Source organism: Fomitopsis serialis (assembly GCF_022376445.1).
Source record: "Fomitopsis serialis strain Sig1Antser10 chromosome Unknown B0H18scaffold_3, whole genome shotgun sequence".
NCBI classification, from domain to species: Eukaryota; Fungi; Basidiomycota; class Agaricomycetes; order Polyporales; family Fomitopsidaceae; genus Fomitopsis; species Fomitopsis serialis.
Window position 1 is genome coordinate 269,830 of NW_025954963.1, and position 15,013 is coordinate 284,842.

General features: G+C 55.9%; 6 protein-coding genes across 6 annotated transcripts; 4 read left to right on the forward strand and 2 right to left on the reverse strand.

Annotated features, from left to right (window-relative positions):
* Positions 1 to 34: 34 nt before the first annotated feature.
* Positions 35 to 4,165, forward strand: B0H18DRAFT_1113605 (ras guanine nucleotide exchange factor domain-containing protein; the record flags this gene model as incomplete). The annotated part of the gene is made up of 8 exons (XM_048032971.1): positions 35 to 502; positions 762 to 2,879; positions 2,924 to 3,217; positions 3,286 to 3,327; positions 3,382 to 3,474; positions 3,530 to 3,653; positions 3,710 to 3,835; positions 3,888 to 4,165. 8 exons carry the CDS (start codon positions 35 to 37, stop codon positions 4,163 to 4,165), a joined length of 3,543 nt encoding a protein of 1,180 aa, XP_047899536.1.
* Positions 4,166 to 4,404: 239 nt separating this feature from the next.
* B0H18DRAFT_950553 (uncharacterized protein) lies at positions 4,405 to 5,965 on the reverse strand (the record flags this gene model as incomplete). The annotated part of the gene is made up of 4 exons (XM_048041960.1): positions 4,405 to 5,177; positions 5,288 to 5,511; positions 5,702 to 5,802; positions 5,858 to 5,965. The coding sequence occupies 4 exons, from the start codon at positions 5,963 to 5,965 to the stop codon at positions 4,405 to 4,407; spliced, it is 1,206 nt and encodes a 401-aa protein (XP_047899537.1).
* Positions 5,966 to 6,226: 261 nt separating this feature from the next.
* On the forward strand, positions 6,227 to 9,140 carry B0H18DRAFT_972661 (mitochondrial Rho 1). Its single transcript, XM_048043879.1, has 16 exons — positions 6,227 to 6,339; positions 6,394 to 6,452; positions 6,509 to 6,594; positions 6,645 to 6,786; positions 6,835 to 6,936; positions 6,990 to 7,113; positions 7,164 to 7,264; positions 7,315 to 7,544; positions 7,602 to 7,686; positions 7,735 to 7,883; positions 7,942 to 8,166; positions 8,320 to 8,419; positions 8,468 to 8,501; positions 8,524 to 8,537; positions 8,601 to 8,725; positions 8,781 to 9,140. Exons 1-16 carry the CDS (start codon positions 6,303 to 6,305, stop codon positions 8,989 to 8,991), a joined length of 1,824 nt encoding a protein of 607 aa, XP_047899538.1. The 5' UTR covers positions 6,227 to 6,302; the 3' UTR covers positions 8,992 to 9,140.
* A 277-nt stretch (positions 9,141 to 9,417) lies between these two features.
* On the forward strand, positions 9,418 to 11,145 carry B0H18DRAFT_1081884 (elongation factor-2 kinase; the record flags this gene model as incomplete). Its single annotated transcript, XM_048031453.1, has 10 exons — positions 9,418 to 9,542; positions 9,600 to 9,679; positions 9,706 to 9,984; positions 10,034 to 10,120; positions 10,161 to 10,198; positions 10,241 to 10,486; positions 10,522 to 10,590; positions 10,646 to 10,743; positions 10,764 to 11,022; positions 11,098 to 11,145. The coding sequence occupies 10 exons, from the start codon at positions 9,418 to 9,420 to the stop codon at positions 11,143 to 11,145; spliced, it is 1,329 nt and encodes a 442-aa protein (XP_047899539.1).
* A 423-nt stretch (positions 11,146 to 11,568) lies between these two features.
* Positions 11,569 to 12,670, reverse strand: B0H18DRAFT_926227 (uncharacterized protein; the record flags this gene model as incomplete). Its single annotated transcript, XM_048041633.1, has 3 exons — positions 12,473 to 12,670; positions 12,358 to 12,418; positions 11,569 to 12,309 (listed from the first exon to the last, which is right to left on the reverse strand). The coding sequence occupies exons 1-3, from the start codon at positions 12,631 to 12,633 to the stop codon at positions 11,569 to 11,571; spliced, it is 963 nt and encodes a 320-aa protein (XP_047899540.1). The 5' UTR covers positions 12,634 to 12,670.
* Positions 12,671 to 12,873: 203 nt separating this feature from the next.
* On the forward strand, positions 12,874 to 14,116 carry B0H18DRAFT_1113610 (D123-domain-containing protein; the record flags this gene model as incomplete). The annotated part of the gene is made up of 5 exons (XM_048032972.1): positions 12,874 to 13,043; positions 13,095 to 13,263; positions 13,314 to 13,551; positions 13,598 to 13,766; positions 13,819 to 14,116. 5 exons carry the CDS (start codon positions 12,874 to 12,876, stop codon positions 14,114 to 14,116), a joined length of 1,044 nt encoding a protein of 347 aa, XP_047899541.1.
* Positions 14,117 to 15,013: the final 897 nt, after the last annotated feature.

The following is a 15,013-nucleotide window of genomic DNA, read 5'->3' on the forward strand; positions in this document are numbered from 1 at the left end:
CCCCGTGTCGCGCATAATCTTTCTGGATCAAGACATGCCTGCTGCAGGACTACGAATCGACACCTCCATTGCTGTTGCTGGTCCCTCATCCAGTCGACTGGCTCTCTCTACCCCTGCGTCTGCACGAAGCTCACGGCTGCGTAGTGCTTCTTCTGCGTCGACATCATCGTCGATCTCTGGCGCTGCTGTGCAGGCGGAAGCTGGTCCGTCCAACTTCCCCCAAGCAGCGTACGCCGCTCCTCGCATCTCATGGTCGTTCGAGCAATCTCTCACGTACGAGGATGACAATGGGGAATACGTCCTGGCGATGCACGACTATCAGCCGGAGGGCCATGACATCAACTGCCTCACGTTCCAGGCTCGGCAAATCATCCGAGTGTTAAATCGCGATCCTAGCGGCTGGTGGGATGGCGAGGTTGAGGGGAGGAGGGGTTGGTTTCCGAGCAACTATGTGACCTGTGAGGTTGGTCTGCTGACGGAGGAAGAGTTGCCGGACATGACGGTACGTACATCGCTGCTGTGTATGTGTATGATTAATGTGAGGTTTACTTCGTATATAGCGCTCGCGGTCAAGACATATCCATAACGCATCTGTGAGCTCGAACAATCCGTGGACGACTCCAAGCAGTCGAGCTGCTGATCGGCATGAGTTGTTCTCGAGGACAGACCACCGTCCATTACACGCAGACGGCGGAGGTACAGCGGACATATATTGTCCGCCTCTCATGCGTCCTCTGCTTCATGGTCTTTCTCTCCTGCAGAAGGCAGCAAGAGAGAATCGCGTTGCCCATTTCCAGCCATCGACGGCATTTATCATCTCATGCGTCCGAGCCATCCTCTCCGACGTCGGTTGTTTTCAGCGAGACGCACCCATCTTGAAGCGCCACGGCATCCTTGCTCAGGAAAGGAAGCGCATATTGTCTGACCTGGCCTCGCTTGTAACGCAAGCTAGGAAAGCTTCAGAAGAGGATATGGGCGACGACCTTCGCGAGCTCGAGGTGGAGGCCATGGTCAGGTTAGGCGGTAACCTATTCGCTCACGTCCGAGGGCTCCTGGCTCTCCTCGCCCAGTGCGGGATCAGACTACCCGCGCATGGAGGCCTTCCCCCTGGATCAACCCTTGGCACGCAGACGCAAAGCTCGGAGGACACCGCAGTGTCCGACGATGGTGGAGCTGGGCACGAGTGGGGAGGGTACGAGAAGTCAACCAACGGCATCGTCCACAGACCGTCTTCGAAGCAAGTGGTGCCGAGTACTGCAACACCAATGCGTGCGAAGAGCATGGGTGATCTTAAAGCGCAGAGACCTCGACCGAGCGATGGTGACGTTGCGCAAATGCCTACGGACGGTCATTACAAGGTTTTCGGCGGGTCGCTTCGTCAATCATCCACTCCCCGCCCGAACCGATACACTGCCGGTGTGATGGTTCGCCATGAGGCAGGAAACTCGGTCAGCAGCAATTCGTCCTCGTCATCGTTCTCCTCCATCGACTCGATAGCCACGCCTGCCACACCTGCCTTCCCGTCAGGGCCCTCGACAACACCCGAGGTCATGGAAGCATTGCGGTATACACACGACCAATACTTGTCCACAATCGCAGCCTTCATTGGCCATACCCATTGGCACTCGCGTTCGACGCATGCGTCCAGTACTGGACACATGTACGGACTCATTCGCGAGGTGGTGGACATGGTTTGCAAGCTATTGACCATTGTCGATGCCGTCCTCAAGCATCCTGACCTCCCTGCGGCGAAGTCTGCTGGCCTAAAGACCGCCAAAGAGGCCCTGTATACCATCACAGGCAAGCTAGTCGACTCGGTGCGCTCGCTGACGCTGCCAGCTCCGGAGGGCATGTCGGAGGAGGAAGAGAAGAGTCTCATCTTGCACTGTGCGACGGATGCCCTGAAGGTCGGGGCAGATTGCGTTGCTGCGGTCAAGAAGTGCTTGCGACGAGCCACGGAGAGCGGCCCTTCATTATCCACCTCCCAACGATCAATGAGTCCGACATCGGTTCCCCTCGCAAGTTCTCGCAATACGTGGCCACCACATGAGTCGCCCCAGCAAGTCCTCCAGCTTCCACGCGTTGCGCCAATGTATGTCACGAGCGAGGCGGACGGAGACGATCAAGACCTCACGATCCAGGCGAGGACATTATCGTCCCCTGAAGTTACTCTCCGGATCGAGAGGCAGTCCGTCGCCTCGCCAACTGAAGCCTCGTTACCGAATCCTTGGCAGCCGCCGGAGCCATCATCCCTTTCCCCGACCTTTCCATCGTCAAACAAGCCGCTGCCGCCGTTGCGCATCCCGTCCCGGGATGTCAGCCCGGACTTCCCGTCGCCAGTGTCATTGACGCATACGGAGGACGACAGGACGACATGGGAAGGAAGTGACAGAAGGCCGTACTCACCTGCTTCGTTCGACGAACAAGTACTGCGTGGTGGGTTACCTGCTGGGCCAGAACCAATGAGACGAACACTAGTCGCCTGGACCCTGTCGCACGATCATGCTGAAGATGATGTCGCATACAACAGTGACGGCCAGCTTGTAGGCGCGACGTTGTCGGCCTTGGTCGAGCGGATGACGCCCCACGATTCCGTACCAGAGCAGGCGTTCTCCTCCGTCTTTTTCTTGACGTTCCGGCTGTTCAGCACACCCATGGATCTCGTGGGCGCCATCGTTGACCGCTACAACATCAAGCCTCCTGCCGGCCTGAATGCAGACGAGGTACAGACGTGGACACAGCGCAAGGGATTCCCTATCAGATTGCGTGTGTCAAACTTCGTGAAGATCTGGCTGGAGACTCACTGGCGTCCCGCTGCGGACAACGTCGCACTGTCGACCTTGCTTGATTTCACCCGTGATTGCCTCACGGAGATCTCTGTACAGTCGTCCAGCGCATCCTAGAGCTCATTGCTCAGTGGCAGTCGACAGACGAAGCAGGGTCAGCCGTCAAGGCCGACCGGGCGCGTGAAGCTCTTGTCTCTCTCAACCCTCCGTCTGTGCCCCTATCGGAGGTTCCTCGGCCCGTCATGACGAAGAACCTCCTGAATGCACTGAGACAAAAGAGCTTCACCTCGATTGCGATCACAGACTTCGACCCGCTCGAATTGGCTAGGCAAATGACGACCATGGAGAGTCAGCTGTACTGCGCAATAAAGCCGGAGGAGGTATTGGAGACTGGCAAGGAGGGCGCGACATCCCCTATCAACGTGAAGGCGGTGACCTCCATGAGCACGGCTATCACCGGGTTCGTGGCTGAGAGTATCTGAACGAACCTGATACGAAGAAGAGGACCTCATTGGTCAAGTTCTTTATCAAGCTCGCGGACGTGAGTATTATATCTCGACTCATTGCTCGTGCCCCAACTCACTTGTTCGCCCAGCGATGCAACTCCCTGAGCAACTTTAGCACCCTGCGTGCGATCCTGGCGGCGTTGGACTCCTCGACTATATCACGTCTACATCAAACATGGCAGGTAAGTGAAGTGTCATGCCTGTAGTCGAATGAGTCTCACGCGCCATTGCCGATAGGGTCTGTCGCAGAAGTACAAGATGCAACTCGAATCCTTGCGGAAACTCTCTGACCATGCGCGGAATTACCACGAGTACCGATCTCGACTTCGTAACACTGCCCCTCCTGCCATTCCATTCCTCGGTGCGCATAGAATTTCCGGATGCATATGCAGAGTTGCTCATCTCGTTCCTGACTAGGTTTGTATCTCACCGATGTCACCTTCTGCCGTGAGGGCAACCCTTCATTCCGACCCTCGCCCAAGTCGCCCGACAAGAAGCTGTTGAACTTCAACAAGTATCATAAGCTTGCGCGCATTGTACAGGGTTCGTCCAGCGTGCACCCTTCTTGTTTAGATCACAGCTGACGTCCTTGCAGACATGCAGCGCTTCCAGACACCCTACAATCTGAAACAGATACCAGAGGTGCAGGAATATCTCAGAGACGCATTCGAGAGGTCTGCGCGGCAAGGCGACTTGCAGGACTCTACCGGCGCAGTCTCATGGTTGAGCCCAAGCATTCCACCGACACTCCTCCCACGAGCGACGTCCGACAGCTGTTCAACTGGACTCGTTCGCAGTCACACCAGCCTACACCGACGTCTGCCTCTGCATTATGACCTTCTTCTGACTGGCCTTCCTCCATTGCTTTCGTGACGACTCGGACCTCGTTTTGTATGCATCTCAAGCATGGACCCTGCGTCTCATCTGTCCTTCATACCCTCTGCTCACAGACTTGTGACTCTATGATACCTCAGTCTATTGTGAATTTATTCGCTGTCTATTTGTTGTACACACATCGCATGTCTGGGATCCCCGATGTAACAGCTATCTCCTATTGTTATCCGCTTCGTCTTGTCTTTTCTTCATCAAAAGTCGTCATCATTATAGTATGGCTACCGACTATGGTCGTATCGCGTTACGTAGAATCCGATACCAGTCTTGTCTCGCTTCTTGAGACCCTCTTCATCTCTGTGGTTGAGCTTCAGACTCGGGTATGTATCTTCTTTGACATCTGGGCCGAAATCAAGCACAAATGGACGTGACTGCGTCGCACCGAAGAGACGGGAGCTCTCGAGGACGACCGAGTACACGGGAGAAGGGTCATTCCCCGGCGCATGAACGCTCCACCCCGCGGAAGGGTTGCGGACATCCCACAGAGCGACGACACTGTGGCGCGCGGTTCCTGCGGCGATGTAGCTAGAAGCACCCCCACCACAGGAGACGGAGTAGTTCGGCTCGAAGAGCCAAGGGTCGAACATCGAGAGGACCGGGAGTAGAGGCGCCGGACAGCAGGGGTCGGACGAGTAGGCGCGCTTGGACGAGCGAAGGTCGTGGACGCGCACAGGACCGTCGTACCACCCGGACACGATGATCTGGTCCGAGTGCCCCCATGGGGAGGTGGGCGGCGCGCCCGCGATCCCGTAGACCGCTGACTGCTTCGGGCGCTCGTCGGCCGTTCCCGAGGTGAGGATGGCAGACGGGCTGGGGGACAGGCCGGACGGGTGGATGTCGTGCACTGAGAGCGGGTCCGCGGAAGAGGTGCCGAAGACAGCGTAGGGAGTCGAGCTGCGCGCGGAGAGATGGGTCGACCAACCGCGAGAGTCCAAGTCGAGAAATTCGGGAACAGGTTCCGCGGAGGAGAGGTTCATGAAAACTGCAGTGCCGCCTGAGGAGAGTGATAGCATGTAGTCCCCGGCTGAAGAGACGCTCTCTACGATGTCATCGCCGTGGAAGTAATTCCCTTCACGGAGGAAGGGTCGATGTGGAGGGGCTGACCCTGCTTCCTGGGCTCAGAGAGAGGGAGGGTAATGCGCTCTAGCGCGCCGTCTGCAAACCCGACATAGACGGTTTGGTCCATGCCACCATCTTCGACTGAGGCCATAGTGGTGATGTCACGATGGGCTTGCAGACGTTGGCTCGTGGTATAGGCACCCTCGAACACTATCCCTGGTGCATTCCCGGCTTTCGAGCGGTGAATGCATACGAATAAATCGTATTTCCTGCTCCGACGAATAGCCTGGAGCGGTTCACCGCGAGAGCTGGTTGCAGCTTGCCCATCCATTTCCGGGCCAGCGGACGTGCGACGAATTGATGATTCGCCCAGTTGCGGTCAGTGATCGTGTGATGGCTGTGTCCATGATAAACCGGTCTGTAATTCACTTCCCGGAGGCAGAATCGGGATCAACGTACCGGACTTGTGCATACGGAGCCCATGACATGAGGGACTTGGAAAGGCTGAAAGACGGTGGGCTGTTTTGACGGGCGTGCAGGCTCCATCCGAACTCGCTGACCTATGGGGAATCCGTTTGTATTTCCCGCTAGCCAATCTGAGTTGAGGAGACTCACCAAGTCGTACACGGATGTGCATGTTTCCGACAAAGCCGCAAGATCGCGTGCAGACAAATACTGCATGATGACTACAATTACATCGCTGGGCAGTCGCTTGACATGCATGACGCTACTCCGGGTCCGGGTGAGTGTAGGTTCGAGTAGGGTTGTGCTCGGTTCCACCGACGAGAAGTGTATTTGCGTTCGTATATCGAGCGAGATGGGTGTCGAGGGCTGAGCTGGGCCTGGAGGATGTCTGGCGTGGCCACTGCACTGGAGCTGGCTTGCAACTGGGCTTATGAACCGTACTGTAGCTCTAATTACGTAAGCGGCTTTAAGGGAGGGAGTGATCGCGATCGTCACGCGTGTGCCGAGGCGTCGTTGGCGTGGGCGTGCCGCTGCTCTCTTCCACGACACACAACGCGCGCAAGACAATCCCTGACGCTTGCTAGCGGGCCAGGACATGAGAAGGGATGTTCGGATTCTACTCGTAGGCGACGGTGAGCCCCCAAGCCGTCCTCCGCGCCCCATTCTGATCCACTAGCTTATGCCAGAGGCTGTCGGCAAGAGTACCATCGTCACTTCCTTGATCAAGGAGTCATTTGTTGCCCACGTACGGCCATTCTCCTCGATGGCGTGGAAGACTTCTAAGTGCTACGCACGACCTAGGTTCAACGCATAGTCCCCGAGGTTACTATACCCCCAGAAGTCACGCCCGAGAATGTTACCACCTACATAGTGGATTCCGGCAGTACGTTTGCCGCCACGACCCCTTGCTATAGCTGACCAACTTTGGACGTAACAGGCGGTCCGCCGGATCGGCCGCACTCGAGTCCGAAATACGGAAAGCACATGTAATATGCGTCGTATATTCCATCGACAACCCGAACTCCTTCGACCGAATACCGACGTATTGGTTACCGTACTTCCGACAACTTGGTGTCAATGTAGGTTCTTCTGAGAAGCCAATCACTTTGCTGATTCGACACGTGCAGGTGCCCGTCATCCTGGTCGGTAACAAGATTGACCTCCGAGGGGGGGAGGTTACGAACGAAGCTTTGGAGGATGAGATCATTCCCATCATGAACGAGTTCAAAGTGCGTCTACCCCGGATCATGCTGGGGCTTTTGGACTAAATGTAGCCTCGTAGGAAGTAGAGACATGCGTGGAATGCTCGGCAAAACTACCCTTGAACGTGTCAGAAGTCTTCTACTTCGCTCAGAGGGCTGTCCTCCACCCTACTGCACCATTGTACGACTCGCGAGATCATGTTGGTGCGCAGGCATGTGCTGGAGAATTTGTGCTGATCAAATACTCTGGATAGGTCCTCAAGAAGAGTGTATCGCTGCGCTGCGAAGAATATTCAAACTCTGCGACGCAAACAAGGATGGCATCCTAGATGCATCCGAGCTGAACGAGTTCCAGGTGCGTCCGATTTTCACGCCTATCTACCTGTCTGTCTGAATCGCCTTCAGCGGAAATGCTTCGACGCTCCGCTCCAAGCTCAAGAGTTGGAGGGGATCAAAGCGATGGTTCAGGAGCACGCCGAGGGCGGCGTTCACGGTGGTGGACTCACCGAGGCGGGATTCCTGTACCTCCACACTATCTTCATCCAACGCGGTCGGCTGGAGACCACCTGGACTGTTCTGCGCAAGTTTGGTTACGCTGAGGATCTGCGGCTGACGGAGAGCTTCTTGTATCCGAAGCAAGCATTACGTTCTTCGATAATATCCCGGGAAGCACCGCTGACGTATCACCATAGATTCGACGTCCCGTACGAATGTTCTGTGGAACTGAGCCCGAAGGGATACCAATTCCTGACTGACATCTTTGAGACCTTTGACAAGGTCCGTGTCACCTCATGCATAGTCTAATAGGCTATTGACCCGCTATAGGACCAAGACGGCGCTCTGAAGACAGAGGAGCTAGAAGACCTGTTCAGTACATCCCCCGGCAACCCTTGGGCGGGACAAAAGTTCCCTGATACCACCGTTGCGGATGACACGGGTGCCGTCACATTACAAGGATGGCTAGCACAATGGAGGTGTGCACAATGCTTGGTCTTCACGGAAACTGCACCCTTACCACGCCACCGGCTTCAGTATGACCACACTCCTCGACCATCGAACCACTCTTGCATACCTCGCGTACTTGGGTTATCCCGATGAGCCCCGGACGAGCGCGCTGCATATCACTCGACCACGAAAGGTTGACAGACGGAAAGCCAAGGTGACGCGCAATGTCTTCCTCTGTTACATCTGCGGTGCAGCAGGCTCGGGCAAAACTTCTCTACTCCGTGCATTTGCCGGGAAGCCATTCAATGAAAAGTACGAGCCACGAAGAAGATGAACTCTGTTGTCAACTCAGTAGACATCGACGGCTCAGAAAAGTACTCGTGGTGCGTCAGGTGTGCATTCAATGTGGTCATCCCCTCTGATCAGCTTTGGCAGTTGCAAGAGTTTGGCTCAAATACGAGGCAGAGACCCTGCGGAGTCCGAAGAAGACGATTTGGCGGATGTCGTCGTCTACGTACACGACTCGAGCGACACCAATTCGTTCTCGTACATCAGTAATCTGAGGGTGTGTCTGTCCAATGGTCCGGTCCGGGTCTAACTGACAGCCTCGCAGCAACAGTACATTCTGGACCATATACCAACGTATTGTGGCAACGAAGTCTGATCTAGACCTCGCCCAACAGGTGCGTGAGCGTTTACAGACGTTTGCATAGCGATTGCCTGACCGCCCGAGCGGTGATCTTCAGAGACACGAGGTACAGCCAGATGTATACTGCCGCAGATTAGGGCTACAGGTCCCTGTCGCTGTCAGCGTCAAAACGGGGCAGACGGCGGACGTGTTCCACGCCATTTGCAGCGTTGCGATGAACCCGTACGTAGTCGTGCTCTCTGCATGCTGCAGGACCCTCACATGTGCGCTTGCCCAGCAACTCCGCAATACCAGGAGGCTCAGACCGCGCGATGACAGCCGCTGCTCGCATCCGGATGTATATCAAGGTGTGCACGCTGATCGGTGGTGCGGCGACGGGCGTTGTGCTTGTATATCGGACATTTGCCCGGCCTGGCAACAGCCTCAGTAGCGTAACGGCGCAGTGGATAAACTGGATCGTGGGCACTGCATCGCGGAGAGAACTCTAGCTACTACCTACGCTACTTTGACTACTTATTACTACTACTACTTACTTCCGCTTAGACCATGCTACTTCGACCTAGGGCTGTGTGCTGATCAGTGAAGGATCGGGGGCAGGAGAGTGACACGAAGCGTCGAATGTGGTAAGGATTGTGCGGGAATCAAGGGTCCCAGGACGCGCGACTCAGGCGTGGTGCCGGCGCCAATGGCCCTGTACACTGCGCGCGCGGCAACATGACATAACTTGCAAGAGCCTCCATCTGTGCCGTGCCAATACATCTCATCTCTGCACTCTACAACCACCATCGATCACGACCACCACGACCAAGACTTGCACACCGTGCTCCTGAGTGATCCTCGAGTGATTTCCAGACAATAGGAGTGGACCCAACACAAGCGCACTACTCACCTCACGAACTCACGCAGCGTTCACGATGGATGAAGACATGGATTTCGACTCCGGATCTACCAGTTACCCCCCGCCCGAGGCCTATGGCCCGCAGCAAGAATACCAGGTGGATACGAATGGTGCGCCACCTCCAGATGGGCGGAAAATGCTGTATGTAGTCTGTTGCGGTGACGTCTGGCGGTACTGACTCGAGGTATCGCCCATCAGAGACCTCGTCTTCGTGCAAGACTGCACAGGGAGCCAGGGCAGCTATATATCCTCCGCCACAAGGAACATTGAAGAGATCTGTAACCACATCTACGAGTCGGGGAAGCTCCAAGCCGGGAAGATCTGCGCATCGGGCTCGTCGCGTACAGGGATCATCCACCCCAGGACCACACCTATGTCACGAAGAATTTCGGCTTCTCCTCAGACATCTCCCAGGTCCACAGTCACCTCTCGAGCTTGTACGCATCGGGAGGTGGCGATGGGCCGGAGGCAGTGACTGCTGCACTGTCGGAGGCTCTAAACATGGAGTGGAGGCCTTACGCGAGCAAGATGGTTGTGCTCATCGCAGATGCGCCCCCACACGGCATCGGAGAGTACGGTGATGGTACGTTATTTCCCTTGATACCTGCTCGAGTTCTTCATGGGTCGTGCAGGGTTCGACGAGGGGTCCCCGGATGGAAACGATCCACTGCAGATTGCGCGACACATGGCTAGTCGCGGGATCACACTGGTATGCTACCGTGTCGAATGACGTCGTTTTCAATATTTGACTGCGTGTAGTTCTTCGTAGCATGCGAGCCTGCTTGAGTGGCTACGCGGTAAGTGTATTCACATCGGTGTGTATTACTCAGTTTGCTCAGTACGCGACAGACTTCTTCCAAGCCTTGGTGAACATCACCTCTGGCCTGATGCTACCCCTCACAACCGCGGACCTCCTCACACATGCAATTGTGGGCAGCGTCCTGGAAAATCTGGATATGGAGCGGTTAGTCCGAGAGGTCGGAGAAGCCGTTTCGCAGAGGATCCTCGGGAATAATGAAAGCGTCGATGATGTCGCACGGGAGCTCCACGAACGTCTCCTGCTGCGAAACGAGAGCACTAAGAGGGTCGTCATCGAAAGCATCTACCGCGAATCGAAGAGGCGAAGCATAATGTGAGCGTGTACATGAACTCGGGCTCCCTCACGGAAGCACGTCCCAACCTCAAGAGAGTATGTCGCTGAACCTTCCGCGCCTCACACGCTTGCTCATTTTGCCGTAACGCAGGTGCCCGGGACACGTTTCACTGACAAATACCTCCACGCTCGGATGTCCTCACAGCGCTCATACGCCTATTCCCCTACGCCCCGCGGTCCAGCACGTCGGTGGGCGCAGCACCTGCCAGCCCGACGAAGTCGCCCAAGCTGTCCGCCTCTCCGCCGCGCAAAGTAGTCACCGACTTTGCCGCCTTCGGTGCGCCGAAGAACGCGAGCGTATTCGGCACAGCGGTGGCGTCGACGCCGTTTTCACTTGCCGGCGGAAAGGCGGCCTTTGGCGGCATTCGTGGCGCGCCGCGGACCACGGCGTTCGATGACGACGATGAAGAGGAGGAAGATGGTAGGCAGAAAGTCGAGCTGCGGGAGGACTCAATCACGCTTGACCAGGTGCGCTTGCCATTCCACTGCCAGAGCTTCGGGAGAAGTAGGCCGCTCTGGTTGTGATACTGACTTTTCCTGCAGGCGAGGCGTATTGCCATGCAGAGCGCGTGGAGGAGCATCCGTTCTTGAGGATCCTCATCTCGTTTGGTATACACGCTCGTCCAGGTGACGGTTGACTTGCTTTGTTGAATAGCTTCAATATGTGGCCTCTGACACTACGCACGGCCACTGTTGGCCGCTGTCCATTCCCTATGTACTCATCCAGTTGAAAACAACGCTTGTATGTCTAATAGTCAGTCTTGCAAATAGTAGCACTCCGTCGTTGCATATGTGATATACCAATATGACGTTGCCGAATGGAACACAGTACCATAGCATCATCGTGTAGAAGTACCTACGTGGAGGATACCATAATGGAGTTGTCATGAAGATGAAGACGACTTGCGTCGTTTCTCCTTTCCTGTCTCTCCCTGATTATCCGAGCACCCCTTGCCCTTCTTCCGCTTGCGCGACGCGTTTTTGGCCACGCTGGGTGCGCCTGGTGACTCTGCTTCACCCTCCTTGTGATCCTCCACTGCACCATCGCCATCTGCCGCCTCCGATGCTGCGGCATCCTTCAGCTGCAGCTTGCGTTGGCGGTGCTCCTCCTTCGCAGCCCGCTTCTCTGCTTTCTGCTTTTCCGCTCCTCTTTCTCGCGTTTCCTATCATCGTCCCTTTCTCCCTCCGTAGCTGCTGCATTTTCCTCCCGCTTCCGTTGCTTCTTCCCATTCCTTCTACCCTTCCTGCCTCGCCTGCCGCCTGCTCTCTTGCTTCTCGTTTCCGACGTTTCGTTTCCTTCTTTGTAGGATCTTCGTCGGCATCCGAAGATGCAGACCGTTTCTTCTGTTTCTTCGGCTTCGGCTGAGCGGACTCCCCGTCTTCGGACAATGGTTCGATGGCGCGCTCCTTCCCCTTCTTGCTCTTTTTCACCGAAGCGGGGATTGGTTCGCTAACTCGTGTAGGCTGGCTGGTCGATGTAACCTCGCCCTCTAGCTGAGCGGTCTCGAGAGGCTCGTTTGGACCAAGTACAGGTCCCCGGAAGAAGCTCGCGTAGAGCATGCGTTTGGCGGCTTCTTGTTTCGCTGTAGCCATTAGGCTGAGTCGTGGTGTGACGCTGCCGCTGCCGCTCGCCTGCGAGTCTGGTGTAGTGGTTCCGGATAATGCGGGCGCGCCCGTCTTCGGCCTGCGGTTTGAAATGATACCAGTTTTAGTTCGCTGTAGCTCGACAGTAGACGTAGGTGTGGCCTCGCTATCCTGAAGGACGATGAATGTCCGTGGGAGGTAAGGCGTGAAGTCACTCACGGAATCGTCGTCGTCGGGCTGGATCTTGACTTGGATGCTCATCGCGGCCGCTTCAAAGACACTACGAGTAGTCAGCTTCCAGCGTCATTAGCGAAGTACAGGGCAACGGACTCACTGATCCCAGAACGGGAACGCCTCGTCGCGATCCTTGCCTACGCCCGCGAGTGTCTTCTTCTGGGCAATCGTCACTGGGCGCGAGATGGCGCCTTGACGCAAGCCAGTGCCCTTGCCGCCCCATCCTTGCTTGACGAGATATGCGTGTCCGTCGATGGGCATGGCGACGGCGGGAGCGCGACTGGGCAGCACAGATGATGCTCGGTGTGAGGTTTGTAGACGCCCAACTCAGCACTCAAAATATGGTTGCACGTGTTTGCGCGTCGAGATCTCGATGGCACGGTGCCCGATCGCTGAGCTCATTTCCTCCTTGACACGGATTTCGACCCCACTCTCGCGTTACTCTCGTACATATCCACGCTCGACGACCGCTTGCCATGCCTTCGGCCGTCAACACACCAGATGTTTTTCCGCTCCTCACTCACGAAGCCTGCTTGCATTCCAGTTCTCCTCCTGGTACCCCAGGTTCTCAATCTCAGCATCAAGTCAACCATCATCCGCCCTCTGAGCCAGGATTTTCTCGAGTATTTGGACGCAGATGGCGTATTCATGCCAGAGGGGGCAGACGACACGTAAGCCACGCTCGTCTCCCGTCCCTTTACCGCGAACTGTCGCCGTCGCAGACCCGTAGAGAGTACTCTCTCGGACGAAGAGGACGGCAGTGGGTATGAGAGTGATTCGGAAGACGAGCAACATCGGAAGTTTGCATTCCCGGAGCTGGACGAGAAGATACGGGACGCTGTGTCGCAGTATGAAGCTGTCTTTCCCAAGCTGAACTTCTCGTCTCCTCGGGTGTGTATGTGCACTGGTGTTCTCTTCTCGTACCCCATGCTAACATGAAGTTAGGATGCGGCGTGGATGCTACCAGCATCATCGCCAATGAAATGCGTCTCACCCGCGACGTTTACCTGCTGCTGAAGTCATCGGATTTCGTGCAGCACGACCTCAATCCCGATCACGTATTCGATGGGTGCGAGACGAAGCCGCCTACGTATGACCTCGAGCTTGTGTTGCGGAAGTGGTATCCTGTCGACCGAAGTAGGGAGCTGCGTTGCTTTGTTCGGCACGAGAAACTGCTAGGTGAGTTAGCCGAAGATTCCGAGACTAAGATGCCAAATCTCCGTAGGCATATCGCAGCGGGACCCCAATTACTATGACTTCTGGAATGAGTCCAACACACAGAGCAAGGTCTTGGAAGCAGTGAAGACATTCTGGGAGAATAACATCAAGGAAAGTGGCCGGAGGGTGGAGGCGATTGTGAGAGCTTCACATCTCTGCTCCGCATCCTTGCTCATGTTCATAACCTATAGATGTCTTTGACTTCTTGCTCACCCGTGATCTGTCTAGAGGGCACATCATCGACTTCAACCCCTACGCACCACGAACGGACTCGCTCCTTTTCTCGTATGAGGACTTGCACGACTTGCTCCTCGCTCGAGGGGACGACTACTCTCCCCAACCGGAACTGCGCGTCGTTGACTCTCCCAGCCACCCAGTTGCAGCTCGAAACGCCCCCACACATCAGCACAATATGATACCACTGGAAGCGCTTACAATGAGTAGTGGCAGAAGTATGCAGGACTTTGCCGGAGCGTTGCAGGAAGAAATACGCAAGTCGATGCAAGATGATAGCGGCGACGACTGATGTACCCAAACCCTCCCACCTATTTGTAGCATATCGCACTGTACACATACCATCGCAGGGTTCAAACGGGTCTCCGCTGTATTTTCTATACAATATGGACAGAGGTCGAGTTCTTTTTCGACAAAGCATGGACATCCTGCTCTGTGGCACGAGGTGACATTAGATTGGAAAGCGAGGGAACCATGGAGGCAGACTTACGGATCCCCCATACGTGTGAGCGCAAGTCAGGAACTCTGCGCGGTAGGTCAAGAAGTGAACGTGCAATTGACAGCAGATAAGACCCACCAACGTGGAGACCGTCGTACAGCTTCTTCATCTCTGCCCGCAGCCTCGAGAGATCCTCCTTTGACGACGCTGTGTCCGAGAGTGCCTTCAAGTCCTTCTCTACCGCCTCAATGCGTCTAACATGCGCAGAAACCTGTCCAAACAGACGTAAGAACCTGACAGAGAGGGAAACTATCTAATAGGGAATATAACCTTCTGCGTGCTCAATGAAGCTCCTCCACGCTAGCCTGCAGCGCAGCAGACGCGAGCTTGTACTCCTCAAGTAGTGATAGGCTGCAAGAGACGACGCAAGGGAGAAGCCAAAGAGGAATCCCACAATTCTGTCCAACAGTAGTGAGCCAATTCATACACCATAATTGAGGGCCGAAGAGTACTATGGGACGTACCCTCCTCGGAATGCACCCACCGGCTTCTTGGGTGGTGGCACGGTGCCAAGGTTGGGCGTCGCCGGTGCAGCGTCGCGGATGACGCGAGTGGTCGACAGTGCCCTCCTAGAGAGCCCGACGAGGCTGGCCGCGCAGAGGCGGCGAGCCGCAGGAACGAAGAGGACATGGTCGTGCTGAGCTGAACGTGTAAGTAGGCAGCCGACCTCGAGAACCCGAGTGACGGCGA

Bases quoted from the DNA above. Each gene is read 5' to 3' on its own strand.
- B0H18DRAFT_972661 (XM_048043879.1), top strand. From the start codon at position 6,303: ATGAGAAGGGATGTTCGGATTCTACTCGTAGGCGACG. The intron at 6,787-6,834 runs GTAGGTTCTTCT...CGACACGTGCAG, and splicing joins TCCGACAACTTGGTGTCAAT to GTGCCCGTCATCCTGGTCGG. The intron at 8,726-8,780 runs GTACGTAGTCGT...GCGCTTGCCCAG, and splicing joins TGCAGCGTTGCGATGAACCC to CAACTCCGCAATACCAGGAG.